This window comes from Scophthalmus maximus, chromosome 2, assembly GCF_022379125.1.
Source record: "Scophthalmus maximus strain ysfricsl-2021 chromosome 2, ASM2237912v1, whole genome shotgun sequence".
Taxonomy (NCBI): domain Eukaryota; kingdom Metazoa; phylum Chordata; class Actinopteri; order Pleuronectiformes; family Scophthalmidae; genus Scophthalmus; species Scophthalmus maximus.
This window is the reverse complement of record NC_061516.1, coordinates 22,615,228-22,643,214: the sequence shown is the minus strand read 5'-3', so window position 1 is coordinate 22,643,214 and position 27,987 is coordinate 22,615,228. Positions and strand designations below refer to the sequence as shown.

General features: G+C 43.8%; 3 protein-coding genes across 21 annotated transcripts; 1 reads left to right on the top strand and 2 right to left on the bottom strand.

Moving 5' to 3' along the window:
* Positions 1 to 12,798, bottom strand: tcerg1b (transcription elongation regulator 1b (CA150)). 10 transcript variants are annotated; one of them, XM_035625439.2, is made up of 21 exons: positions 12,647 to 12,798; positions 11,371 to 11,602; positions 10,838 to 10,990; positions 10,255 to 10,525; positions 9,844 to 10,086; positions 8,003 to 8,062; positions 6,855 to 7,055; positions 6,619 to 6,758; positions 6,019 to 6,107; positions 5,713 to 5,915; positions 5,413 to 5,494; positions 5,146 to 5,281; positions 4,909 to 4,998; positions 4,691 to 4,809; positions 4,156 to 4,306; positions 3,861 to 4,025; positions 3,266 to 3,448; positions 2,926 to 3,105; positions 2,647 to 2,730; positions 1,828 to 1,928; positions 1 to 794 (listed from the first exon to the last, which is right to left on the bottom strand). In XM_035625439.2, the coding sequence occupies exons 1-21, from the start codon at positions 12,691 to 12,693 to the stop codon at positions 593 to 595; spliced, it is 3,132 nt and encodes a 1,043-aa protein (XP_035481332.1). In that variant the 5' UTR covers positions 12,694 to 12,798; the 3' UTR covers positions 1 to 592. The 10 variants fall into 10 exon arrangements, with proteins under 10 accessions (XP_035481332.1, XP_047185611.1, XP_035481334.1 ...); XM_047329655.1 differs by having other exon boundaries at positions 5,755 to 5,915; XM_035625441.2 differs by having other exon boundaries at positions 6,619 to 6,725.
* A 455-nt stretch (positions 12,799 to 13,253) lies between these two features.
* On the bottom strand, positions 13,254 to 23,023 carry LOC118300506 (clathrin interactor 1-like). Its single transcript, XM_047329707.1, has 13 exons — positions 22,900 to 23,023; positions 20,421 to 20,525; positions 20,167 to 20,263; positions 19,463 to 19,571; positions 19,113 to 19,261; positions 18,992 to 19,019; positions 18,385 to 18,553; positions 17,792 to 18,008; positions 17,615 to 17,696; positions 17,393 to 17,470; positions 16,522 to 16,844; positions 15,754 to 15,937; positions 13,254 to 15,203 (listed from the first exon to the last, which is right to left on the bottom strand). Exons 1-13 carry the CDS (start codon positions 22,938 to 22,940, stop codon positions 14,806 to 14,808), a joined length of 1,980 nt encoding a protein of 659 aa, XP_047185663.1. The 5' UTR covers positions 22,941 to 23,023; the 3' UTR covers positions 13,254 to 14,805.
* LOC118300507 (pinopsin-like) lies at positions 22,227 to 27,905 on the top strand. Of its 10 annotated transcripts, none has more exons than XM_047329699.1 (7): positions 22,227 to 22,717; positions 24,245 to 24,289; positions 25,218 to 25,575; positions 26,358 to 26,526; positions 26,746 to 26,917; positions 27,024 to 27,257; positions 27,530 to 27,905. In XM_047329699.1, the coding sequence occupies exons 3-7, from the start codon at positions 25,224 to 25,226 to the stop codon at positions 27,731 to 27,733; spliced, it is 1,131 nt and encodes a 376-aa protein (XP_047185655.1). In that variant the 5' UTR covers positions 22,227 to 22,717; positions 24,245 to 24,289; positions 25,218 to 25,223; the 3' UTR covers positions 27,734 to 27,905. The 10 variants fall into 10 exon arrangements, with proteins under 10 accessions (XP_047185655.1, XP_047185649.1, XP_047185645.1 ...); XM_047329693.1 differs by having other exon boundaries at positions 22,227 to 22,755; XM_047329689.1 differs by having other exon boundaries at positions 22,228 to 22,717; positions 25,179 to 25,575.
* The last annotated feature ends 82 nt before the right edge of the window (positions 27,906 to 27,987 follow it).

The following is a 27,987-nucleotide window of genomic DNA, read 5'->3' as shown; positions in this document are numbered from 1 at the left end:
TTTGAAAAACAGTGGAAGTTGCCTTTATTTCAATCAACAGAGAAACTTCTGCAACAAATCGGAGTTAAACCACTGAGCAGAAACTAACATTCACACTGAGCCGCCGAAACGACAACTGGCCCAGTGGAGTAGTAAGGCTTTAAGGACGCCTCGGACACATGCACGCGCGCACACACACCTACACACATACATACATACATACACACTCAGACAGTCCCATACACGCTCAACTTCATGTACATCAGCTATCTTACACCTCTGCGGCTGCTTGGGCAGCAGGCTCATCACTATTCCGCTCTCCCTCTAATGTGGTCAGTCAGAGGCGAGCGGTCCATCAGGTAACCTCTGTTCCCTGCTGTTGCCTTAAATTGCAGGGCTATTTCACGGCTAAGTGGCGACATAACACAGAGAACCTTTTAACCGTTCATCTCTATGGTACATCTCTAAGCAACGTAACCCCCAGTAGTAACACTGCGAGGCCAGCCGTGGGCCTGGAGGGCGGGGGTTCAGGGGCGTCGGGGGAGGTCATGCTCTGGCCAAAGGGAGGGCAAAGGAGGATGTGGGACACTGGCCGAGAAGGTGATGCCACAGGTCACTTGGTGGAGCGTCTGGTGGGCTCAGAGGCGGTGGGGGGAGGCGGCGGCCCGCGGCGGTCCAGGTCTTCGATGTAGAACATGATGAGCTTCCTGCGCTCCTCTGGGACACACTCCAGAACCAGGTAACGCTTGTCATTCTGAAGGATCTTCTCCACATCCTTCAGATGTTGCTCCGACTCCTGGATCAGCTTCCTCGACCTGGAGGGAGGATGTGAGACGGGCAGTACAGCATGGTCAATACTGTTAACATCATCGTCTCTGTGCATCGAGGATTCATGAAAAGGCTGCTTTTTGGTTTATGTCTTTATCAGGTACCATTTTCTACTGTCTAACTCCCGTATGGGACAAAGTCACACTGATTTGATTCTTTTAACTTGTCAGAGCTTAAAAGTGAAAAAATCTCACAAATCTCCAATCACCATCACATCCTTTGTCATCTACATGTTTACAGCTTGTCTAAGCATTTACCATTTATTTAAAAAAAATGAACATAAGAACAAATTTCTCCCATTCATGTAAATATTTGAAATGTTTCTCTCACAATCTGCTTGGGGACCCAGTGGAACCAAAGTCAAAGTGCTATTTGAATCCTAAATGTTTGTGTCCAGGAAAAACACAAAGCTATGGAGGGTGAATTGTTGTGGGGTATTTATTGGCGTACAGTAGCCAATAGTGTTGAATATACTTCACGCTCCTGTGCCAGAGTTTACAGTTAATAGCCAACTCAACTTAAGAGAGTCATGGCAACAAACTGTTCTCTGCTGTCGTGGACTTCTTGTCATCACATCCGCCGACGACAGCAGATTTAACAGATGACTGACAGCGCCGATTGGCAACAGGCCGAATTCATAATCATGGGGAGGGAGTTAGTCAAATGGGAAGAAATTAGTAAACATCCAGTCGTTTCAAAGGAAATGAAAAGAGGGTTTTTGATGTAAAACAAAATACTACATCATTGTTTTTTGTTGTTGTTTTTTTTTTACATATTTTTGGGGAAAAACAAGAGACAAATGAACAATTAACACAAGGACATATTATTAAAACTGTGAAAAAGTATTTTGTCCTTTCATGGGCCTTTAGTCAAATTACACGAAACTGCATTTAAGGGGAGGGAAAATTATGAGCTGTGATGAGTAGAGATGGGCAGAATCTACAAGGTGTCTGGGCTGAAATCGTATCAGGGTGTTTGTATTGAATATATGTGCAACAAAATGATATCAACATTACAGACCTGTAGGTGATGAACTTTGTCTCCTTCAGCAGGGTCCTGAAGTCGGCTTTGGCTGTGATGTACTTGTCTTTGATGTAGTCCTCAAACTCACGTTGTCTTTTCTACACACACACACACACACACACACACACACACACACACACACACACACACACACACACACACACACACACACACACACACACACACACACACACACACACACACACACACACACACACACACACACACACACACACACACACCAAAACTCAGTTTTGGTGACTGTTTTGCAATCTAATAAACCCTTTCCCAGAATATGAGGGGTATATAACATAACGTTTATTTTTAAGATGTATGTATATATATAACATTAGGTCTTGAATTACGACTCAAAGATGCCAGGTCACCTTTGTTGGCGGAGAAGGCAGAAACACAGCCTATTTAATGTTCTCAACCTGTAGCTACATCTGACAATGAGATGAGCACAGACGTTGGTTAAGGTCAAATTTATTTATGCTTGAGATGAGGTACTGCAAAGAAAACTGTGACTGGATTGAACTGGGAACTGATTTAAGTTGAACAGGGCTGAGGACTGGTGTCATTTTGACTAACCTGGCTCAGTTCAGAGAACAGACTTGTTGGTGTTGCCCTGCCTAACAGAGGAAGAATACTGTGGGTTTATTTCTTTCATTACTTTAATTAAAAATGTACCTACAGTAAGTTTTTACCCATCACTCAAGTCACAAAACCCTTTGTCTCGTCACAAGGTGATCTTTTGTCATTTTATTATTAAACAAAAATGAGCACAGGTGGGAGGTTTCTCATCAAAAGTCTTACTCTGTCACTTGAGGAGAACTTGATACAGCGAGGATCCTCTTTGATGACCTTCTTTACCTCCTTCCACGTGGTTGTCAAAGTGATCTACAACACAAACAATAGACCTGTCAATAAACTCAGAAGATAAATCTGGGATCAAGGCACATAAATAGAAACTATAGACTGACCTAAATCCCAGATTAAAAACTGCGGAGCATGATTTTCCTTCTGACCACTCTGTGTGCACACATAAGAAATAATGAAGAAGTGTTTCTCTCTCTGCATGTTTTTACTTCTCACCATGATGGTCTCGTCCAGGAGCTGCCTGAAATGTTCTTTCTTCTTCTTGGCCAGAGCTTCTACGTGTTCGTTGAACAGCTTCTCCTTCTCCTCTCTCTCCAGCAACGATGCCGACTCCCAGCGATGATCCTTCCGCAGGTTGCGGCGCGTGTCTGACCACGTTGCGTCTGAAGAGCGTACCTATGGAATAGATGAATTAAAAAGTCAACGTTAATGTCAAATTCAAATGACGGCTCTTGGAATCAATAGTTGCTCGTGAAAAATAACAAAAGTAGTTCTAGATCATGAAAATTCAAATACACATTTCATTGGGAAATAAAAAATCTGCAGAGTATCTCACCATATCGGACATGAGAGCTTTGAAATGCTGGATGGCCTCCTCCCTCTTGTGCTGCTCCCTTTCCCGGTCGATCTCTTTGGTCTGTTCTGATCGCGCCTTCTGCACCTCACGCTCCCGCTCTCGGAGACTGGCCTCGATACGAGCCTGCCGCTCCAACTCTCGCTCCTTGTCGATGTCCACATTCTGCAGGGGTGGGGTGGGGGCGCACATGGTCAATGTTGTTCTTCACGTGATGTTGACAATATTGCATTGTTTCTGTTTCCAATGTACTTCAGTTGCATTTTGATTTTATCAATACACTAACATTTCCACCTCGGCAAGAAAATTGTATGTATTTATTAACTTCAGGAGTTTCCATGTTTTTTTTATTTGCAAATAATAGTAATAAGCAATAATCTGGAATGATTCTTACAATGAACACACAAAATTTTATTACACAGTTTATTCATACCCACTCATTTAAAACAGATCATGAAGAATTATTGCTATGTTCAGTTCAACACTGAGTAATAATTCCACACCTGGTCTAACGCAGATCAGATATCTTTTGCACGTGAATATTAAAATGAATCACCTCTCACACAGATGCTCCTACCTTGGCTTGTTTTTCCCCGTACTGCTTGAAAAGCTCTTCTCTGAGTGCAGAGCTGTCCACAGACTTGTATCGCGGGTCCGTCTCCAGCCTCTCTTTCACTTTACTCCATCGCTGGCCTCCCTCTACGTGCTGCTCGTTCAGGAGATCAAAGAAGTCTTGCTTCACCTGGGATCGAAAAATACAAACATTAACATCTGATTAGAAATCTGTCCAGAAACCAGGGTCAGCAGGGGCGCAGCAGGAACCCTGCACGCGGTGGACCCTCAGTACAGAGAGATGGTGCACATAGGGATACCTTCTCTCCTCTGGATTTGGAGTCCTCCTTCTCCCTCTTCCTCATAGCGGTGATGAATTCCACGAAGATGGCCTCCCTGTCCTTCATCTTCTCGATGGTCTTAAACCGCGGGTCTCGGCCATGCTTCACCGCAAATTCACTAAATGTTGTTCTGCAAACAAAAACAACACTTTTTTCAAAGAACAGTAACAAACATCTCAAGAAAGGCATCATCTTCGTGCCGACCCATGTGTACTACAGTATTATCAGCAGCAAATTAAGCCACGTTTAACTTCACAACTGTTAAACGTGGCTTCATTTTGATCCCAACTACTCACTTCCAAAGTTTCGTGACTGTATCTCGCAGACATAAGTCATAACATCTGCCAATGTAATGTAAACCATCTGTGGTAGTTTGTGATACAACACATTTTGTCATGATGACACAGAGACTCACACTCTGAAAACAATACCAGCCCAAATGAATATCAGCAGTTTCATGCTAAAGAACTACATATTGGTCTATAGCACTTATCACAGACTTTTGTATCTTTACCTGGGCGTGAGCTTCGACTCCTCCATCATCCTCCTGAACTCGTCTTTGGCCTGCATCAGCTTGTTCTTCTTCTCCTTCCTCTCCTCCTCCGCTCGCGTCTTCACATACTGATCAAACACCTGAGGCCGGACATCGATCATCAATTAAATGGTAGTGACATAATACTGTGAGAAGTTGAGAGAGAGTAATAGTGAGGGTGGAGGAGAGAGGAGCCGAACCGTTTTTCTCTCTTTTGGGTTAAGCAGAAGGTAACGTGGGTCAAACACAATCTTGTGAAGCTCTTTGTCCCAGGTTGAGAACGCAGACACCTACATGTGAAAAAGACAACAATGGCATTTAACAAACAGGTACAGTAAGCTGTGACCATATACCACATAAGTCTTAGTAAAAGTATCTTAGGCGGATAAACACTTAACTGTGTTAAAATATCAATCGGCATAACATTTTTGCGTTACCCCTCTTTCCAGCAGCATGTCTTTGAACTGGGTCATCCGGGCCTCCAGCGGCACTATCGCTCGTTCTCTGGCAGCTCGAAGTTCCGCCTCCATTGCCGCTTCCTTCTCCGTGTCCGCCTCCTTCACTTCCTGAGTCCTGTGGAGGGTGAAGACACAAACGATAGCGAGGGAAGGTGAGAGAATTATACGGCGAGAATGGAGAGATGAGGAACACTCCAACTCCTAATAGTTGTTCAGGACTATAGCATTAGGTACTGGGAGACTTACTTCCTCTTTTTGGCTTTGGTTGGCTCCTCATCCTGATTCTCTTCAGTAGCCATCGCTAATTCTGGCTCTTCCTTATTGAATCCTGTGTACGAACAAACAGACACAAAATAAATACAACAGACGCTGTAGCGTACAGAGTTTAGAAGTGATGGCAGCACCTAATTATTTTTGGTTTACATCCAAATCACAGTCTGTGCTCCTGATTCACACAATCCATAAGATAACATGCTCAGTATAAAAACAACAAGAACAACTGCTTAAAATGATCGACACTAAAAACCAGGCACATAAATCAGGTACTTTTAATCACTGGTGGCATCCGAGTGTTGTCTTTGTCCACACCTGTCTTCTTCCCGTCGTCCAGGCCTCTCTTGTGCGGTGGCTCCTGGATGTGCTTGTCGACGTCTGCTCGACCGACCAGCTCCTCGGGTCGGTCCCACATGGACAGCCGAGTTGTGGGGTTGTAGAAAAACACGCGGTCGTCACCCGTCCATACTACACACCTATTATGAATCGAAAGACATTATACAGTCATCAAGAGGAGCCGTGCAGATGAGAAGAGAAAATGAGAAGTCATGAAAGTGGAGTGTGTGTGTGTGTGTGTACCATGGTGTGCCAGGGATGGGGTTGGTGGCTACAGGCCTGGCTTTCTGAGCCGCTTTTTCCTCTTCCGTCATCTCTTCTTCTTTAGGCTCCTTGATAGAGAATGAAAGTTTTTCACAATTACCATTACATCCAACTGTTTAAGTGTAAACAAATGTTTGTTAAGAAATAAGTTTTTTGTTGTTCTGCTGTCCTGACCATGAAGACAGGGAATTAACTTTTGAGTAAAATGTTCTCTACTATTGTTCATTTATTCTGGTTAGGTGATTTTGAAAAACTTCAGGAGGGGAACTGTTTTTTGAAGCAGATGCTATTTGCCAAGCTCTGGAGAGAGCAGGGAGATTTTTGTTATTTTTATTTAAGACAGAGCTGCTAAATAACTACTGGTCATTTAGTAATGAAGCGAAATGTAACTGTTTGACCACTGCAGCTGTGTGGTTTTTTTTGGCATCTTGTAAACCCATGAGGGTTGGACACTCAACTCTCTCAATTTTATGGACTTAAACATTAGCATTATAATGTTTTAGGATACAAGGTTTTTTAAAGTTGTATTCGTTTGTATTCTAGCATCAAAGCATGTTTGTATTTCTCCTCTTCACATACCTCCTTCTCATTGTTGGCATTTTCCATTTTGTTCTCTTCATCCTCCATCTCCATCGCCTCAGCTTCTGCCTGTGCCAAACGCTCCTTTGCCCTTTCAGCTTCTTTTTCTGAAGATAGTGAGGAGAATAAGTTAAAGAAACCTGTAAGTAGAAAAAGAAAAAGTAAAATTGTGTAGCGTCGTTCAACAAATACTAGGCTCACAATCAAATCAGTGTGCATTGATCAGCAGTGCCTACCTTTCTCCACCAGGGCCTGCGGTTTCTCCCAGGTGGACTCCAGTGTTCGGTTGTTGTAGTAGTACGTTTTCCCATCAGCTGTTTTGTACTCTGACCACTCAGGGAGGTGCAATGATGCGGCCATGGAGGCTGGAGCCGCTGAGAGAGCCAGCTGGGGGTGCATCATGGAAACTAAAGGCGGGCCCATACCAGGAAGCATCCCTGTAATGAGTCAGAGGGGAAATAGACAGACCAGGATTAACTGATAGTCGTCTTTCTGTCTGAGCACAACAATAGTAGTTGTAATAGACTAAAGTCTAGAAAGGGCATTAGCTCATATATAATTCTGTAAATGTCATATCGTGGGTGTCTTTTTGAAATCAACATGAAAACCAGAGGTCCACAGGCACCATAACACTTATCAAATGCAACTTAAAAAGAGGTTTTCCCTTAAAGTAGCTGTCCTGTCTTCTGGAGAAGTCGATTATCAGAGGAATGAGTCAAAGAATTTGTGCAAGGAACTGCTGAAGTCGACACAACTTATTGACAACAAACACAGGACACGTACACAAACAAACAAAGCAGTGACCACACACATACAACAACCATGCCAGAGAAGAGGACAACCACATGACGCCAACGTGTCGTCCTAACTGTCTCTGTCTCACACACCCGAGCCTAACATTCAGTGACTTGATCCATTCTAACAATTTAGTTGGTGATTTTCAAGTGTCACAGTAAACAAAGCAAAAACAATTGCCTGCCAGTTCCTGAGGGCAACGCGCAAAAAAACAGTAAGTGAAGCCTGAATCTTTCTAACGTTTGCAGCTGGGAATATTTTTAATTTCCAATTTTCTTTAAAGAAGGAAATGCTGGAAACAAGACTTAGGCATTTGTCCAGTACTATCCATGAAATATGCTGGTGATGAAATGTTTGGTGAGGCACATTTAATCCAGAGTGTTGTGATCATGTGAGATCTTTAAATATATATATATATATGTGTTTGTTGAGGTGGGAGATATTTCACCACTGTGCACCCAATGGATTACATTCACAGCATTCACCACTGTGCCACTGCTTGAGGTTTTCCATATATACCATCATGTAGAAATCATTCACTAGCATGCCATCTACTGTAGGTCTGAGAGGCGAACGGGCGGTTGTTTACCGTTGGCGCTGGGGCCTGCCTTTACACAGGGACCACCTACTATCTGCATCATTGCTACACCTGAAAGAACAATGGACAAGCAAGCATCTGGTGTGAACACAGCAGGTCACTGGACATCAGCTACCATGGTGTCAAAGAGTTTGTGTTTATGGCCTCACTCAGAATTGGTCTCTGTTGACGTTTATGTGCCTGCAATGTGTATTGAAAGACCGGTGTAAGTTGTGTTTACAATATAAATTTTGATGATGTTAAAACAATGGCACATCTGAAAAGAGTGAATGTATAATGTTGGAACACCATAAATCTCAAAGTCAATCATGAACAAAGGCCCTAATCTAGACCTAGCCCATCTGATTGGAATTCTCATTATGCCACACAATTTGTCCACAAAGAACACGATAAACTAATACAAAATTTATCAGATTTCAATTAAAAGGAAGGACAGAGAAACGAGGCGGAATCAAGTTAAGACATAACAGAGGAGAAGAGCAACAGAAATAACTCTGAAAGCAAACGTGGAGGACTAACAGAAGAATTTACATTAGCCTATACAAATTTAAGATACTACACTCAAGACCTATTGTTATATGGCCCCTTGAAACTAAAAATAGATTAGAGCCCAGCCCAATTTATCTGTCATTTTATTAGGATATTAGCCTTTTAACGACATATTCACACCAGCGTTTGTATTTGCCAATGTGCGCCGTTATGAAAACTTTTACAGAATAAATCATGCAGAAAGCATGCTGCTTGAAATGGTGTCATTGCGTAGTTTGTACAGCAGGGCGCGCTCCGACAGTATTGTTCACAATGCTCTCAGCTCTCCCTGGGAAGCCCATGAGGCATTTGATCAAGATAAATTGGAATCAGAAATGTGTATCCCCCAAAATCAGTATCTCCAGTTTAGATTACCAGGAGACATATAGAGTTGGAGGCCTTTTAGAGACATTAATGACATTCACATGTGAGAGTCCCTATTGCCACAAAATAACACTGCCCCTCCAGTGGTGTTCCAATAACAGCTAGAACTGGAGTCCACCAGCCACCCTCATTTAATATTTTGTCATCATAAAGGCAACCATAATGCTGAATCAGAGTTTCCACCGGGTCTGAAAACTAAATGCCAGTTGTCACAAAACATTTACACAGCTAAGTAGCTCACTGGCATCAGAGGAATCGACTCATCTTAGGTGGTTAACCTACCAACCAACATTGTATTTTCTACTTGGGATGTTCTGATCCAGTTTTCTGTTTATCTGGCGATACCGAGTCTGATTGGATACTAAACTTAGGAAACTATGTGCATTCTGCCAACTCACGCACTATAATTTTCACTCACATATATGAAGCTGTTATAAAGCTGAGCAGCACACTGACACTAGCAGGCTGAAGGACAAAACTCAAAGAGTAGCAAAGAAAGATCTGCTTTATTTTTTAGCCAATATCAATCCATAAATACACCCTGATCTCCCCAGTCTTCACACACATGGTCATTTTTCCCCATTCTGTACTAGAGTCCAAACAATAAATCTGCACTATAGCTCATTGATGTATTGACTGAAGGACTATTGTTCCTAATCCAATACGCTGTATTATGCAAACAATATTGTTCTTTCCAGTGGAAATACTGCATTCTCAAATACAAGGCTAATTACAAAAAATTGGTTGATGCTCAAAAGTTTCCTCAAGCAGCTAGACAGGCAGCAAATCTATTATCAATTAAAGATCATCTTATATTCTATATTTACATTTATTGCATATAAACAACCGGTTAGTAGCACAGTGATAGCAGCTAGATACTGTGACCTGTTAGTGTCTTGCTCTGAGTTTGCAATTCTTACCTGGTAGAGGAATGTGCATGCCCGGCAAGGGCACCCTAAAGGGTGGCACCATGACAGGGGGAAAGGCAGACATGGCTGTGGTTGGCTGGGCCACACTGTGAGGCAGGCCCGCAGGCAGAAGTGGCATCGTCTGCACCGCCGTAACAGGCGATGGCACCGTGGAAACAGTCACCACGGTGACTGGAGACACAGTAACAGTTGAGGTCACTGTGGCAACAGGGGATAGGTCTGCTACAACAGTGGCTTTCGGGAACAAAAAGAAAATAAAAAGAGAGGATTTTTATTTTTGCTTGTGTGTGTGTGTGTGTGTGTGTGTGTGTGTGTGTGTGTGTGTGTGTGTGTGTGTGTGTGTGTGTGTGTGGGTGTGTGTGTGTGTGTGTGTGTATGCTTGATAAAACCCTGTGTACTTACATGCAATGGTCACAGACGGGGAGGAGGAGGTGGTGGAGTCTGTACTGGAGGCGAGTACGCGGGAGACCGTTGTGGAGGGGGCCTGGGTAGAGCTGGCTGCTGCTGTGCTGGCTGTAGTGTTGACAGTGCTTGAGCTGCCAGCTGTAGTCACTCCCCCGCTCGAACCCGTCCCCCCGACAAGAAGAGGGTTGAGTTCAGACTGCTGGATGATTTTCACACCGTCCGGTTTACTCCACGATGACTCTCTGGTCCTGGCGTTGTAGTAATATGCCTGTAGAAGAAATTACAGACCAAAAAGACTACTTGAAACTTGGTGACAAACAATACAAATCTAGGCATTAAACTGATATTTGTTAAATACTACTGTGATGAGTTTTTTTTTTATATTGTTATTACCAGTTGTATTTATTATACTATTGTTTATATACAGTCCAAGTTATTAATCAGACAATTTACCACAGATTTTCTTTAATCCGGTTTAGAAGTGCACCAATTAACCATTAAATAATTCTCCATCATTTTCCAGACAACATAAACCAGCATATCAACCCTGCTCTGTTTTTACATACGACTGCAAGCTTACCTTTCCCTCTGACGTCTTGTTCTCTACCCAGATCTCTTCTGCGGGGTTGACTGCGGGGGTTCCAGGTGTAGGAACGGGAGGCATCCCAGGAGGGAACAGCATCCCTGGGGGAGGTGGTAGGTTACCAATGGGAGGGGGGAGGAATGGAGGTCTCTGCAGAAAAAGATAAGAGACCCAGCATTTAGTTTTCAAACTGTTAGTAATAGGGCTATGAATCTAAATACCCACACCAGGATCCACCCTCCTCCAAAAGTGTGACTTCACTGGGTAAAAGAAAAGTGGCCGGTGAGAAGAGCAGGCAGCTATTTAGTCAGATGCCTGTGCTCGTCTAAACATATAAATTCAAGTTAGTTAGTTCTTTGTATCAATATTTTTTTATTCCAGAGAGAAACACAGCTTCCAAGAACCAACTAAGAAGAGGGTGCAAGCCAATGACATTACAAAATTGTGTTAGCCATATCCCAAATGATTCATCCTTTCACTTCCACGAAGAAAAAAACATACATGATTACATAAGAATGGGAAACAGTCACCTGTAAGTGAGGAGGTCCCATGGGTGGCGGCATGCCTCCGGGTGGTGGGATGGGTGGCATGTTCGGGTCAAAGGGTGGACGTGCATAAGGGGGCCGTGGCGGTGGTCCCCTCATCATCCCAAAAGGAGGTGGTGGCGGCCTGAGCAGCGGTGGTGGGCCTCGCAACACTGGGGTTGGGGCGGGCGCAGGTGCAGGGGCAGGGCTGCGGAACCGCACTGCCTGCTGCGCCATTCTGGCACAACAAAATGATACTAGTTTGCAATCAGCATTACATGACTAATAACTATGACTTAATGTAACTATAACTTCCGATTAGGCTGGGCAACAAAACTGGGACATACAGGCAACGCAATAACCACCGGATGTTTTCCTGACCATCACTTAGGGTGAGGAAACTTTTAAATGGACATGTTGTTGGTCACAATATCAGAGTACTGACTGAAGGCGTCTCTTTCAGTAGCCATTTTCAAGTAATGTAGAGAAATCCATATAGTTGACTGCTAATGCAGAACTCCTTGTTTGTTCTTGTGAATGAATGGAGATAGGTCTTTACAACTCTGGCTGTATGTCTGGGATGGTTGACATGCTGCGGAATGAATTCTGGACAGATAATACGCCTAACTCATTCATAGTCAGGATCTACAATGTTTACATATGTGAGCTGCAGAAATCATTCGGTCGCACATCATCAAAGCTTTGGGATGTGTATTCTTCCAGATGTCAAAATACTGGATCCTTCTGGGTGGCGTTCCTCATGATCGTGTAAGCGCGACCAAAACAAAATTCAAACGCTCAGTCGGTGAATTTGTTCAAGATTTGTCCAACAGGCAGTCCATTCACAACACTGCACGGCCGTGGAGTTCTGCGCCCACTGGTTACTAATGAATGTAGCATGGCTTAGCTAGCGGGCTATTATGCACCAACACGTATACACAGTAAAGACCGGAGCTGTGTCTGAGCAAGTACAGTGTACAGGCCGTGAGTCGAGCAGCCCGGAGTGTGTGTCGGTGTTGTGTGTGTGTGTGTGTGTGTGTCGGTGTTCCATCAGGCTACCGGTATTTACCGCGTGCCACGAGCGGGGAGCAGTAGCGAGCCGCTTGGAAACACAGGCTAGTTAGCTACAAGCTAGTTAGCTAGCGTGGCTGCATTATCAAGTAAAACCACTGGTTATCGCAACCGTTCAAAACCAAAAGCAACACAGTATAAAATCGCACCTTGTGCTCAATTTTCCACTGAGCCTTGACTGGCTCCAACACTTTGTCTGCTTTAATCTGACCTGTTGTCGCTGAATCCGATAGTCTCGCTCTCCGCCTGGTCCGCCATTACAGGAAAATGTTGCGACTCTCTTCCTGGAAACGCCCCTTGGCGATTTCTAATTTTTCCATTGGCTAAAGGTTGGTGTCAATCATAGCGCAGTCGGCGCTATGCGAGCTTCTAATTGGATGATATCTGCCCGCTTGGGTCCCTTTTTTCATGATGTCTTTGTTCAGGTGGCGTATGTGTGCGTGTGCGTTTTTACTTATCCTATAATTTTGAAACAGAAAAAAAAAATATACATTTTACTAAAAACCTCATGGCAAATTATGTCATAGGCCAGTATAGTAAATCAGATTAATAGTCAACACACAGTGAAAAGTAATTGCACGTATGCATCATTTACTACACTGTACTGTACTAAAAAAATTTTTTTTTATTTTATTCAATTGCGCTTAAAATATTATGGTGTGGGCCTATGAAATATCCATAAGGTTATTTTTAAATACGGGATGTGAACTCCTCTCAGAAGAAATACAGACGTGGTGACCTCAATGTCCAGATGAAATGCAAACACAAAGACCATGAGGACAATCAAAGGAAAAAAGGAGGCAACTGAATCTTTAATGTTATAATTTAATTTAATGATGAAGTACAGAAAATAAAGAGCACAATGAAATGAAACGAGCTGTACCAAAAAAAAATTAAGAAAAAAAAAAAGGTTCCTGTCAACTAAATAATGTTATTATTAGTTCTCCCATATGATCACAACATTACAAGTAAACAAATAAAATATTAAACTAATTGCTATGGAATCATCCTTCTGAGAGTAACAAAATAAAGATTTGGTCATTTGGAGTGCGGCAGCCTCAGAAAATGACAAGAGGCTCTGCTTAGTTGTGTTTGCACATCAAACAGAGAAAACTAAACCCATACACAGTCTCTCACACACACACATACACACACACACATTCACTCATTTCTCGCACATATGCTCTTGGGATCCCAAAACCCTTTGGAATTCTCTCAGCTACAGCCATAGAAACCATTTATTAAAACTAATGGAAAAAAAATTCAATTCCTCCAGTTTATCTAATCCATGTCAAACATAAGGGTGGTTAGTTTTCTAGTCCATCTGGCCCAGATATGACCATACAGTTAGCTGCAAGATGAAAAATGTTGAGTGGCAAAAATACTTCGTGACTAAAAGGTACATTGCTGAGGTGTCCCAAAAATTGTCCCACAGCCTAAACGTGAAAGAAATTTAGATAATTGACAATAAGACAAATTATGTTCACTCTTTTACCACAGCAGGCTGGAAAATACTCTTTCAAAAAACCTTGTTCAGCACCTCTATCCTCAAACTGTCTGTATGCAAAAGCAGTAAGAGTAAATTTAAAATACTGACTGTCCCTTTCATCTGGAATTAATATAACAGAGGCCTCCAAAATGGAAAGTAGAGGACAGGTATCACTTTTAACAGCAACACGTTATAATTTTAAAAGGACAGTTTTTCTCAGGACATTTCAAGGCTTCACTCACGGTGTCTTTTAGACATTAACAAAACTTTAAGTGTCTGACTGGACGGGGGAGACAAAGAGAAGAATTATGTAATATGTAAATCATCATCTCACTGCATACACCTATTCAACACTTCGCTGGAGGATCAGATTATGGATTCTGTATACTCCAGATACTTATACTGTCTACGCAACAAGTGAGAGAAATGTGACATTTGGGATTGAATTAGTTTGAAATTATTAAAAAACTTGACTACAATGCAAAATTAAGGCAGCAATGCCATTTTTTCATCTGAGTTAACCCTACTGATCTAATTCTGTGTGCAGTAACAGAGAAAAACGTTTTGCAGTGATGTTTTGTAATGTACAGGGAAGCACTGCAGTTCATATATTTATAAAAAAATGGGTAAAGACTGTGGGTCAACAACATCCCTGCTTTTTTATCTCTCCCCCCAGAAAAAAACACCAGTGGGTGAGGGGCACCAGTGGGCGCTCTCCCCCTGCTTCAACGACCACCGGTGCCACCTCGCCTAAAAACAGCAGGAGCAGAGAGAGACATGCAAGGTTGTCTTCAAGTACAGCAGTCCTTCCGCGGTTCGCGCTCTCATGATTTCAGACATGCACCCTCACTCTCACACTCAACACACACATATACGCTCCTTCATTTCCCAAAATTGCCAAAGTTAGCAAAGGCATCTTGTTTGGGTGGAACCACGGCTGGGGTGATGGAGTGTGCAAGGCCCATCCCGACTCCCGGCACTCCCATGCCACCCATCATCACCGGAGTGGTCATGCCCATATTCATGCTCATGTTCATTCCCATCATGCCTTGGTTGACAGGAATTCCACCCATCCCCATGGTACCCGTGGTCATTGAAGGTGGCATTCCCGCGGCCATGGAAGCAGGCATGCCGGTTGCCATGGAAGCAGGCATGCTCATCGTCATGGCACTGCCTGCCATCAGGGGATTGGCTGGTGGTCTGATGGGTGTCACGTGGGGCGGGGAGCTCAGGTTCAGTCCTCCGAAGTTCTGGGCCAACAGGTTGACGGGAGTCACTCCTGCACAGACATGATAAGGGGCCAGTTGAACCACGTGGGTTATGAAGCATTGTGACATGTAGATTGGTCATTTTTTGTCAGATGATCACATTGACCAGATTAATCTACACCACATGTATTCAAAACGTTTTCTGACTTTGACCTGTCTCAATAAATCTCTCAGTGACTAGATTAATTCAAATTCCAACTTTGACATGTCGTTATAATATCGAATATGAATTATCCTTTTAACGTGACCTAGATAAGCTGAAGAAATTGGACGTACTTACCAATTAAAAAAATAACTTACCAATTTAAGTTTTATATTTTCATTTTATATAAGGTCAGAGGAGGTACTAGAGATTTCCCAGATGGGTTTTGCTAAAATAACATACAAAAACATTTAAGTAACTTTAATGCCTGGAATTCCCTTTTTTTTCAGGAAACTTATAATAATAATACGTTTATTTGTATAGCGCTTTATGCAGCACCTGCAGACACATTGCTGAATGGTTTGGCATTCTTTTATACATCTGCACACAAAAAAACAAACTCCGATGAAACACGATACCTTGTTGCTGGATGATGTTGTTGAGTGTGGGCGGTGTCTTTGCGGGGTTGAGGCCTGCTGAGAGGAAGTCCAGGCTAATGTTGACGGAGGGGTCCGACCATGTTGACCCTAATGATCCTTGACCTCCGACCCCAACCTTCTGCTGTTGTCCTATGGGCTGCTGAGATATCATGCCTCCCAAGCTCTGAAACAAATCGTAAACATTGAAACTTTGATAAATAAAAATTAAAAATTAAAAAACAGCCTGTAAAATGTCTGTTTTAATGCCAGGTAGAGGTAGATAAGAGTCTTTTTTCCTATGGTTTCTTAGAGGATTCCCATACATTTGTTGGGATTTTCCTTTGGTCTGTCCTGCTGAATGTCCATGTATTTATATTTACGAGGTTTAAAATACCATCTGTAAAGTTTAATTAAAATACTGGGAACTGCAGTGAATTTTTCATCCCCCATCTTCCTCCGTAATGTTAATCCAATTTGAGTGATATAATAATGTCTCCAATGTTGTTCGAATGAACTGAAACCTCGAAAAACCACCTCTGGAACTGGAATCTGGCTATAAATATCAGTTAAAAATTGGGTTGGCAGGAATGCACAGTGTTTGTGTCATTACCTTTCATAGTTTTATTGCACTTTTAGAAACATTAATTTAAGTATGTACTGGTAATACGACTTCTGGTTTTACTCTTTCACTGGAATTCGTTACCCACACCATTTTGTGATTTTCTCACAGTGAAAACGAGTCCGTCCTGTGACATGTGCCACACCTACCTGTTGAGAGCAAGAAAGAGGCATGGTGGACATAGCAACAGATGCTCCGGGTGTCGCTCCTCCCAGAGAGAAAGTCATGCTCTGAGATGCACTCAGTGTTGTGTGTGGATTGGCTAATTGGCGGTTAACTCCACCCATCAGGTCAAACAGCTCGGCAGAAGGCGGGACAGGGACAGTATTCAAGGCCGGGGCTGAGGGTGATTGGACGCTGCAAAACATGTCGGTGACGGGCAGGGGAGGAGCAGAGCCAGATGAAGCCGGTGGATTGGTGGAGAAGGCGTTCCAGTCTCCAAATTCTCCGTTTCCATTGGATGATACAGCAGCTGGCCGCAAGAAAGTAGAGACATGTTTAATTGTGTCTACAACATCATGGATTTTTGACAGGAACTGACCCACTCCTTCACTTTGGCCTAAACTAGAGACTGTACCGCCATCGACTGAATAGCCGGGTCTGCAGTTCATTTGTGGTGTTTTGATAATTGCTGATAGTGAACAAATCAGGAAGAGATCTTGTATTCAATCCGTACAATTGATGTAGATATTTATGTAGATACCACGTCAGTGCAAGCGCACAGGGATTTTCCTTACTTGCATGGATCCTACTTCATGTACTTTGGCAGCAGAGTAAAATTTAAGAATTAGCAAGTATATGACTGTGACCCCACAATAATGCCCCCTGGTATATTTTCAATATGGTTTATACTTCTTTGTCATTATTTGGAACATCCCATCCATTTCCAGCTTTATACTACAAAAATATTTGTAGTTATTTCTTTGTGACCTTAGAAGTTAGTCTTTAAAACTTCATGTTAACTCCTCTTCTTTTTTTGTAAGCATTACAGAGAGATTACAGAGGGAGGAAGACATTTACCCGTGGAGGTTGGGAGGCTGGCCGAGGCTGCGGGAGAGGAGAAGTCAGCAAAACCGGAAATGAGGTCTGAGCTGCCACCTGGATGGATGGACACACAAACACTTGTATTGATACAAAAACATTCTCGTCTAACTCATGCACCACAGATCCAGGAGGTTTCAATATCATCTCGATGGCCTACGCCTCTTCCCTTATTTTGTGAGCATAGCTGTTTGTTGTTACCTGTTGAAGTGCTCTGATTGGATGTAGGGTTGATCGACAACAAGTCAGCTAGGCCGCTACTGGATGACTGCCGGCCTGATGACTAACGGGAGAAGTAGAGAGGCACATGATTAGACCGACACGCGCTATTGAAAATGTGTCTCACTTTTGGAAAAGTAGGTGTGTTTGTGCGAGCACCTTCTCCTCTGGGCTCTTGTCTCCGGTGTAGTGGGCTGCAGCGCCCAGGTCCAGAGTCTTGCTGCTCGTTGCTCCGCTGCGTTTGCGTGTAGTGGTGGTGGTGGTTTCTGTCGCTTGCGTGATCTGGATGCTCTTCGTCGTGATGGTTTCCTCCTCATCTTTGAACTCCACGGTTTCCAGCCTGCCGTTCCTCGACGCTCGATCCTCCTCGTTATCACTATGGCATCCAGGATATGGATGTATTAGAAGCAGCACTCAGGCCATTGTTTTCCTATTTACCATTTTTGTTGCTTTGGAGTTATTGTGTGTTGATGAGCAGCAGTGAACGCTGCGCATCATTGTTTGCTTATGTAATGGATGATCCAAGACAGAGGTTTAAAGATGTATCACACATGACCTGGAGCCCAAATGATGCGCAATGAGTGGGTGGCCTCAAATTTTCAATTCATTGTTGCAGATTATGCTTAAAAAATAAAAGACAAGGAAGCATGTAGCAGCTTTGGTATACACCCTCAGGCCATTTCCAAATAGACGTTTTAAAAGACTATATTCAGTAAGTGTGCATGTCGTCACTTGTCTGTGTGTACATTTACCTGATTCTGTCGGGTGAGTCATCTCGTTCCTTCTTCCTGAACTTGTTGAGTGTGTCGTCGATGGTGCTGCCTATCTTGTCACTGATCTCTCCGAGCTTCTCGCTGAATGGGAAAGCTCCTTTGCTCTTATCCCAGTCCTCATCCCACTTACTCCGATCCAACTCATTAGCTGGAAGAAAGGAAATGGTGAGAGGACAGTGGGAGGCTGAGTTGTAAACTCTTGCACTTCGGTCATACTGCTGAGATAAACCACCTAAAACTGTGCAACTATTACTAGTACAATATAATTAATATTCTGCTGCACATTATCTTAAACATTGTGTCTATGAATTGTTTAGTCTATAACAGAAAATGTTTTGAGTTTGATAAACAGAGAAAAATGCCATTGCTGTTTCTAGATTTAAAGAGATTGATCAGATAATCAATAAATCAATATTTCAGATTCTTTGTTAGGACCTTAGACCGACAACTCAGTTAAAGACTATTCAAAAAGACACTCGCTTGCTTGACACAATATCCTTCTGCTGATTCATTTTCATTCCCCTGGGTTTAAAAAAAGGAAGATTTATTATCACTTTAATCCACATCCATGAAGTGAATTACTTACAGTTCTTAAAGCTGCCGCCGCCTCCTCCGCCGCCGCCGCCACCACCGCCGCCTCCTCCTCCTCCTCCTCCTCCTCCTCCTCCCCCGCCTATTCCTCCCCCTATTCCTCCTCCCCCTCCTCCCATACTGTCAGAGGAGACGCCAATGTATTTATCTTTGTTCTTCTTGGCTTTCTTCCTCTCTTCTCTCAGTCTGTCATCGTCCTGGACGAACTCCACCATCTCCTTCACCTTCTGACGAACATTAATGCCCTGATCTTTACCGTTCTCATCTGTAAAAAGACACACAAAAAGACAAACACAACATTTTTTGGGGTTACTGCACCTTCCTCTAGAACCACCATCAGGCCAAAACTTCTCCTTGTACATAAGAAGAGATTCAAATCAAATGGACAGACAGTGTGAGACCGGTATTAAATTTTACTGAGCATAGTCTTATTCTCAGAATGTAGACTGATACATCCTCAACTCACCAATGAAGTGGTAGTTTTCTAGAGATCGCAGGTCATAAATGTGTTCTCTGGCACTGGTGACGACTCTTTCAGACCCGTTCCTGATCAGATAGGCCAGCAGCAGTAAAGCCTGGGAGAGATGGGACGGGGATGACGAGGGACAGAAAGAGATGGAGTCATAACATGGTAAGAGAGTTACAGAAAGGGCAAGGGATGTTTATACTCAGAACTACTGTTCACTAAAATGTATTTAAAATCAGTTCTTCTTTACTTGACAGTATGCCCCTGCATAATTTATAATCTCTGCATATTAGTCTTATGCAGTCTGACAACAAGAAAGTAGTTGAAATGCACCACTCTCATGTTATTTATAGTAATGGGGCTACAAAAGTGAATGCCAACAGGTTCTCAGGCTGGTACCGGGGATGGCGAGCAGACCTGTATCAGATGGTCTTAGGTGCCACGCTAGGGTACAGAGGTTGAGCAGGTCAGACAAGTACAGAGGGGGCCAGGGCATTGAGGGATTTATAGATAAGGAGGAGGACTTTTGTACATGATGCGGTACTTGACCGGGGGCCAGTGAAGATGGAAGACTGATATTTGCACAAATGCAGGAATAATCAAGGAAGGAACCATGGAACTGCTCCAGCATGGCAGAGAATCAAACAGACACCTGGGAAACAAACTACCAAACAAACAAACTGCCAACCAGAGAGTAACCACACCTTGTAGACTCGTCTCCAGTTCTTCTTGTTGTCCTTCAGCATCCTGGTCCACAGCATGTTCATCACCTCTGGGAACTGCTCATACATAAAGGTCGACCTTCACACACAAAAATATACATGTTATGCAGAGACAATGCAGGCAGGTAAACCAAGAATCAGGCTTAGACGAATTTGTCTAATATGTCTTTCAGACTTCATGCATTTGTGATAACATGCATTTGGGTGCACATGCAATAACAGTGTGTCACACATACTTGGCTATTTCTCCCATCAGCTGTCCCGAGGGTCCCCAGGGGTCGTCATTGGTGGCCTCTCTCACCTTGGATTCGATTTCAGAGTAGTTCATCACCACATTGGTGCTGTTGACACAAACATAAGTTGTCTTCATACACACATATTACACATCAACAAACAGAGAACTGGGAAAAAAACAGGGATATCACAACAAAAAGATTTGTCTTACGCACACAATCACACGCGGACATCGAGTAAGTGGAAATGAATGCGCCCTGATGAAAACAAGAATCTCAGTTCACCGAATAATGAATGACAGTTTTCTAAAAGCTTTGCAATTCTGAGGACAGACATACATGCGTGCATGGATGCACACACGCACGCACGCACACACTCAGTATACCATGTAGGATGTTATAAGGATAATGTTCGGCGGATTGTGGCACAAAGGAGGACGAGAAGCAACGCCTGCTTCCTGTCCTCTTTGTTTTTGTGGGCTCACCTGCTGCTCTGTTTGATTTTTCCTGTGTCTGTGTGTGTGTGTGTGTGTGTGTGTGTTGTATCTCTGGTCGGGCATGGTTTGTTCTGCAGACTATCTTATCTACTGCTCCTCCAGCCCGTCATCCCTCTCCTTCTCTTCTTTAACTCCACATCATTTTCTTCATCTTATTCATCTCATCCTCTTCCAGTCTACAATCCCCTTGTTTTTTTCCCTTTATTTCCAAGTGATTGCTTTCTTTCCCTGCCCCTTTCTGTCCACCTTGTCTCTTTGTCGGAGCTCTGCCATCCTCGTAACTAAAAAAAAACAATTGATACCTTACACTCAGTTACTGTCAGTCGATAAGACAGAAAGACAGGCAGACAGACAGCAGGGGCTTTATAATAGCGTGGCTCTTAATCTGCATGAAAAGTACTGCCAGCTCTGTTAAGGAGGTAGATCAATAACAGCGTGTTTTCATCATGACCAGCCAGGCACAACCAACAGCTGACGGGAGCTGGCCTCTATTACTCCGTCTGGTGCTGCGTCTTCATATTCCCTCTTCTGGTCTCGTTCCTTCCAATCTCCTCACTCATCTTTCCTTTTTTACACCACTTTCTCTCTCTTTCCCGTTCTTCATCGTCTCATTACATTTGTGATACATCCATCCGTCCACCGTCTACCGCTTTATCCATTTAAGGGTCGCAGGGGGGCTGGAGCCAATCCCAGCTGACATCGGGCGAGAGGCAGGGTTCACCCTGGACAGGTCGCCAGCCTATCGCAGAGCCAACATACAGAGACGAACAACCATTCACTCTCACATTCACACCTAGGGTCAATTTAGCCTTCAATTTACCTAGTCCCAATGTGAATGTCTTTGGACTGTGGGAGGAAGCCGGAGAACCGGAGAGAACCCACACATACACGGGGAGAACATGCTTGCTGTGAGCTGACAGCCGCCACCTTGCAGGCCCCCATTTGTGATATAATTGACCCTTACATAGGCGGAGCCAACGAGTTTCATGTGACTATTGTCACTTGAACTTTTATTGTGACTGAAAAGGTAAATGTGGAAAGAAAAATAATGCGATGCGATGACTGGAGCTGCAACAGTTAATCCAATCAATCGATTAGTAATCGACTAATGCATTATACAGAGAGTTGATCATTGAGCCTGGTCTCATTTATATAGATGGGGTGGACAATAATATGGACGGCTGTTACTATAAGGAAATCGTAGGAGCTATAACAAGGATGTTTGATGAAACGACACAATGCAGTAGGATGCGACAGCAAGGTTAGCTTCCACAGGAGGATGGGTTCGGTCGCTAGCAAGCTTTTGTTGTCTGTGCCCGGGACCATGGGCCTGGGCGGACCGGTGTAGCTCCACTGTGGGACTGTGGCGGGTTGCCAATTGGCAGGGAGCGTGCAATTATTAATCCACTAAAGGAAATAGAAGAAATTAATATTGGACTTCCGGTCAGGATGTAATGTTAGGATGGAAGCACAGTGAAGGTAGCGGGCATCACCGCGGCGGGACAGGGCGTGATCCAGCGGCGGCGGCACGAACAGGGGACAGCACCGCGATGCCGAGCTGGGCTTAGCTGTGTGGTAGCGGAATTAGCTAACTGGGTAGCTTCGGTTTCTGGATCGGGAAACTGAATTGATTTCCAGTTTATATCGTCGCACATTTCGTGTCCCGTGCGAACCAGGGAGGAGACAAGACAAGACAAGACGCCGCGGGAGACGCCTCAGTAGAACACACGTTGCTATTTGTGCCACAAAGGTTGGAACACCTGGCAGCTAGCCAGCTAGTCGGAGCTAACAGCTGAGAGCTAGGTCCGTGACGTCACGGCCCGTATCCTCCTCCTCGGCGGGTAAAAAAGCTGCTGATGCTGCCGCTGTTGAGCCGGTTAGCTTAGCTTAGCTTAGCATCCGCCGCGCGCGCGCGCCCACACACACACACACACACACACACACACACACACACGGCTCCACCTGCTCCGCGGGGGGTTACTCACGCTTTGTCCACAAGCTCTCGTACTTTCCACATATTCAGCATCTCCGCGCGGATTCGCCCCCCCCCTCCCACCTCGATACTGCGGCGTCGCCCCCGGTGATGTCCGGTTACCGACGACAATCTCCCGGCCCCCCCCCAACTCGCTCCTCTGTGATGAGCTCCGGTTGTTCCAACGGCCGCTGCGCTGCGGTGAACGGACCCGGCCCAAGTTGCTACGGAAACGTAGGTCCCCGTGTACGTCACTGAAACGTCCCGTACGTGCCCCTCGCTCGCGAGACGGAAACATGTGTGGGGTTGTTTTTTTGTTTTTTGTTTTTTAAGGTGTTTACGCTCAAAGCAAACTGCGACGTTATTTCCAACATTTCGTCTTTATTTTCAGGATGCAAAATTACACATTTATTATTCATATTTTTTTTTTAACGTGCGTTATAAAAAAGTTCCAAACGACTAGAAACAGATCAAAGAGATGGAAAACGAGAGAGACATAAAAGAACAACAGAGGTGCAAGAGACACAAACGAACATGGAAAACAGCAACGAAGAGTCTCAACAAGCCTTTGGAAACAATTAAAAACTGATGCAAAACGATTGAAATAACACCAAAAATATATTTTTTTAAAGAACAGCAAAATTACCCGAAGAGACACAAAACAACCGGAAAGAAACACAAAACCACAGAGATGACAAATTACCACAGAGATGCAGAGCAACATGAAGCTGACACCTTTCATACAGTTCATACATCTGTGAAATACCGCCCTCCAGTGGAAACAGTTCAGTACTGCGTCGGTGTTTTTGCTCAGGCCTTGGGAGTGTTTTTGATTTGTCAATAAGATAAAATGGATTTGACTCGGACTTTTAGTTAGCACTAAAGATTTCTACCTTTATTCCAGATGATGGTTTGTATACAGTTGAACATGTGCATATTATTACAAATGACCAAGAATATACACTATTCTCTCATTTCGTTATTGCAGCAATTGAGAGATTAAACCGTTTTAAGTTATCCCCCTGCCTTATGTAAACGTGTGCACAATCTGGTGACAATTGCACAGTGGTTAAGAGTTATTGCAACTTTAAAGCATCCTTGAATCTTGCCCTCATCGAGCAAACAATAGATCCACCATCACTGTGTAACTGCTTCCACTAGAACAACCAATAGCCACTAGCCTATAGCAGCCCTTCTTGTATGAGAAACCGTCTCTTGTGACCATTTACCTGTTTTTCCAAAAAAATTACATCATGGTACCAAAAATTAACTTGTGTGTAAAGCTATGCAGACATAGTCTAATCTTTATTAATGTTGTTCAATATGTGAAATCACACTAACTTCATGCAACTTTGCAGGTTTTTGCCACGACGTGAGGTTCACACTAAATGTAAAAATCCCAGGTCAGTAAATTGTCTAAAAAAGTTTACTTAGACAAGATGGCAGTTTACATAATGTTGATTTTTTTTAAAATAAGATAACTGTTGTGATGAAAGTCTCGATATTAGAGTTCCTGCTGGAGAGGCGTATGTACCTTTAAATTAATCCACAAAAAAAATCAAATGAAGAGATCTAAGAACCAGCTCAGAATCATCAGTCTTGTGTTCTCAGCATCTCAGGCTGAGTGTGGTCTTGGCTTATCGCCTGAATCAACCACAGCTTGTATTATTGATAAGTTGGCTCAGTTATTTGGCTCTCCGATCTGGTCTAGAACAGCAGAACAGAACAAAGACATATTATTAATACTAATCATCTATAGTAACATGATGTTTGCATTTTTGTTTTATTTCTTCTTTCTTTGTGAGATTGTACTTGGTCAAGGTCTGCAGATGTTTGTTCCGCTAAATATGAGATTTTTTTATTATTCTTAGTTTGATTCCATATATATATTTAGTATTTTCACAAATGTAAGTGTAGCTAAAAAGATAAATAATTATACTAATTTGCTGTTGCCGTATCTGAATTTGTTGCTTGATCACATTTAGTGTAAGTCTGACTTCTTCTTACTTTGTGTAAGTGTTTCCTTCCCATGAGGATCTGTTTGATTTGTGTTGAAGTTATTCGTTTCCAACTGTGTTAAATGAAAAACAGCGATGCAGATACATTTCCTGTTACACAGACATAGTTGGGGCAGATAGTGTGGTGGCTCTCTCACCAGTCCCACCCCCCTTACATCCTCTTCTCTGGGGTATTTAAACATCTTGTGACACAAATGAGTCTTCTGCCCTAGATAGTGGCTGAGGAAACTCCCCTCACCCCTTTCACTCCCTTGTTTTTCTTCTTTTTTTGAAGCGACACCTCCACCTGGCCGTCTTCTTCATGGATAACCAGGTTGCCATGGTGACCCTCTTGCAGCATAGCAACAACATCAGCAGCACCGCTCCGAGCTCCGTGTCGGACTCTGCCGCCGCCGGCGGGGCGTTGAGCCGGGCCGGTCACACCGCGGCGGCCGTGGTCCTCGGGTTCATCCTGGTGCTGGGCTTCCTCTCCAACTTCCTGGTGCTCCTGGTTTTCTCTCGCTTCCATTGGCTGCGGACTCCGGCCAAACTGCTGCTGATCAACATCAGCGCCAGCGACATGTTCGTCTGCATCTTCGGGACTCCCATCAGCTTCGCGGCCAGCGTGCGCGGCGGGTGGCTGACCGGGTCCTACGGGTGCCGGTGGTACGGGTTCTCCAACGCGCTTTTCGGTGAGTGTTCGAGTTGTTATCTTGAGGTTCTTATGAAAACTGAATGCGGCTCTATGGCTTATTACTTATACGTTAATGGAGTAGAGGTCCGAGACAGATGTGAGCACCCACAGCCTCCTTGGCCCCTGATGACCCCCTCATATGAGTGTCATTATATCCCCAAAGTAACACTAACTTGAAGATGAAATGATGTGTGGATTTATTGATTAGTGGATTTAAAGACAATCATCTGCTAATATTTGATATTTAAAAGTTTGACATATGCTAGTTTTGTATTACATAATGTATCCTAATTATAGTAAAAGTAGTTAAGGTGTGTCATAAGTAAGTAATGCATATGCATATTTGCCATATGCATATGCATTACTTACTTATGACATTTTTGCATTTATTGTTTTTCTAAATGGACTCTAGGGGGAGCTGTTGCACCAGAACAGTCACAGCTAAAAGAGAAACACACCAACAAAAATAAATATATACACATAATTGCAGCATTTAATGTTGCAGCTTGTTGAGGTTGAGCTTATTTTAAATGCTCTGTACACTGTTGGGTATATACTTGATAACAATGAATCAGCTTTTAGGAGTTAATGGTTTAATTATGAAATATTCATTAAAACAGTTATTACAGCTGTCATTTAAGATAAATGTAGTGGAGTAAGAAGTGAAATATTTTCTTTTGAAATGTAGTCAAGTTTCCAAGCCTGTCATCAGATTTGGTTCTTGACTTTGTTACATGAGCAACATTTCTCCCTCCCTCTCTCTTTCTCTCCCTCTGTCAGGTATAGTATCGCTGGTGTCTCTCTCTCTGCTGTCCTTCGAACGGTACTCAGTGGTGCTCCGCAGCGCCCAGTTCGACTCCTTACAGTCCCTCAGGGCCAGGGTCGCTGTAGCAGCCTCCTGGCTCTACTCACTCGTCTGGACTGTGCCGCCGCTGCTGGGCTGGGGCAGGTCTGTAAACTGCCCCATTATGAACCCACTGTTCACTCATTAGATCCAATTGATGTGGTTATGCTGCTACACCCTGGAAGAAACCATGTTGTGGTTAATTTAATTTAATAAAAACAGAATTAAAAAGCAAAGGAACATATCTGCAACTCTAGAGATGTTTTGGCCTTTGTAAAAGTAAAATTTTAAATCAGAAATCCTGTCCCTGTGTTTGCGGAGCAGCTATGGACCCGAGGGTCACGGCACCACCTGCTCGGTGCAGTGGCACCAGCGCTCGGCCACATCTCGCTCCTACGTCAGCTGCTTGTTCGTCTTCTGCCTGATCCTGCCTCTGCTCCTCATGTTGTTCTGCTATGGGAGGATCCTGCTGGCCGTGCGAGTGGTGGCGAGAGAGGTGAGCTCACGGCTTTATCTTTGACCCCAGTGTTCCTGTAGCTCTGACATTAAGGGCTTCCTTCTGCGCATTGTCTGTTTGTTCGTTTATTTGTGTGGGTCTCCAGGTCACTGAGATCGACCGGTCCTCGGCTGAGCAGAGGGAGGGCCGTATACTTCTGATGGTGGTCTCCATGGTGACAGGCTACCTATTGTGCTGGATGCCATATGGTGTGGTGGCAATGCTCTCCTCCTTTGGCCGGCCCGGCGTGTTGCCGCCTACCGCCAGTTTAATCCCCTCCCTGCTGGCGAAGGCCAGCACCGTCCTCAACCCCGTTATTTACGTGCTGCTAAACAAGCAGGTAACAGCAACTCCGCGTCAACAATCCTTGGGAATCAAGGCGCCTGTATAACCCTGCACATTTATTTTACTTTTTATTCCTGCTTTAGATTGCACATTTCCCATATAACTAACATCCTCTGTGATCATCAAGATTTCCTACCTAAAAGTGTAAATCCTCTTGTAAGAGTTAACATGCCAGTGCAGCTCTGAATGAGCTTGTGCCTCTGCATCACACTTCTTTTGCTGCCTCCACGTCCTGTGTGTGTGTGTGTGTGTGTGTCTCTCTCTCAGTTCTCCAGGTGTTTCCTGTACATATTCAGGTGCAGTTCAGAAGCCCCGCCCACCCAGGGCCACCTCACTCTGCCCAGCAGTGGAGGGGCGTGGTCTCACCCTCTCAATCTGCCCACAGAGGAACAATACACACTTGCTGCCCAGCGGTCCCACAGCGTCCCGCCCCGGTGCTCACTATCAATGCAAGACAGAGGTCAAATGTGATTTGGGCTCAGTGAACAAGTTAGCTATATCGTGTTTACCGCCATTGTCTTGAGTCAAGGTGCTCTGTAATACCTCAGATTGGGAGTTGCTTTGGATCAGATGAAGCTCATGTTGTGGTCTAATCTAGTCCTAAGTACTGTACTTCAAACTATAATTAAATGTGATGATTTAACGACCAGGACCTCACTTTATCTCAGGGTTTTGTCAACGAGATTAAAGTTGAAGGGACGGAGCGTGTGAACAAAATACAGAAA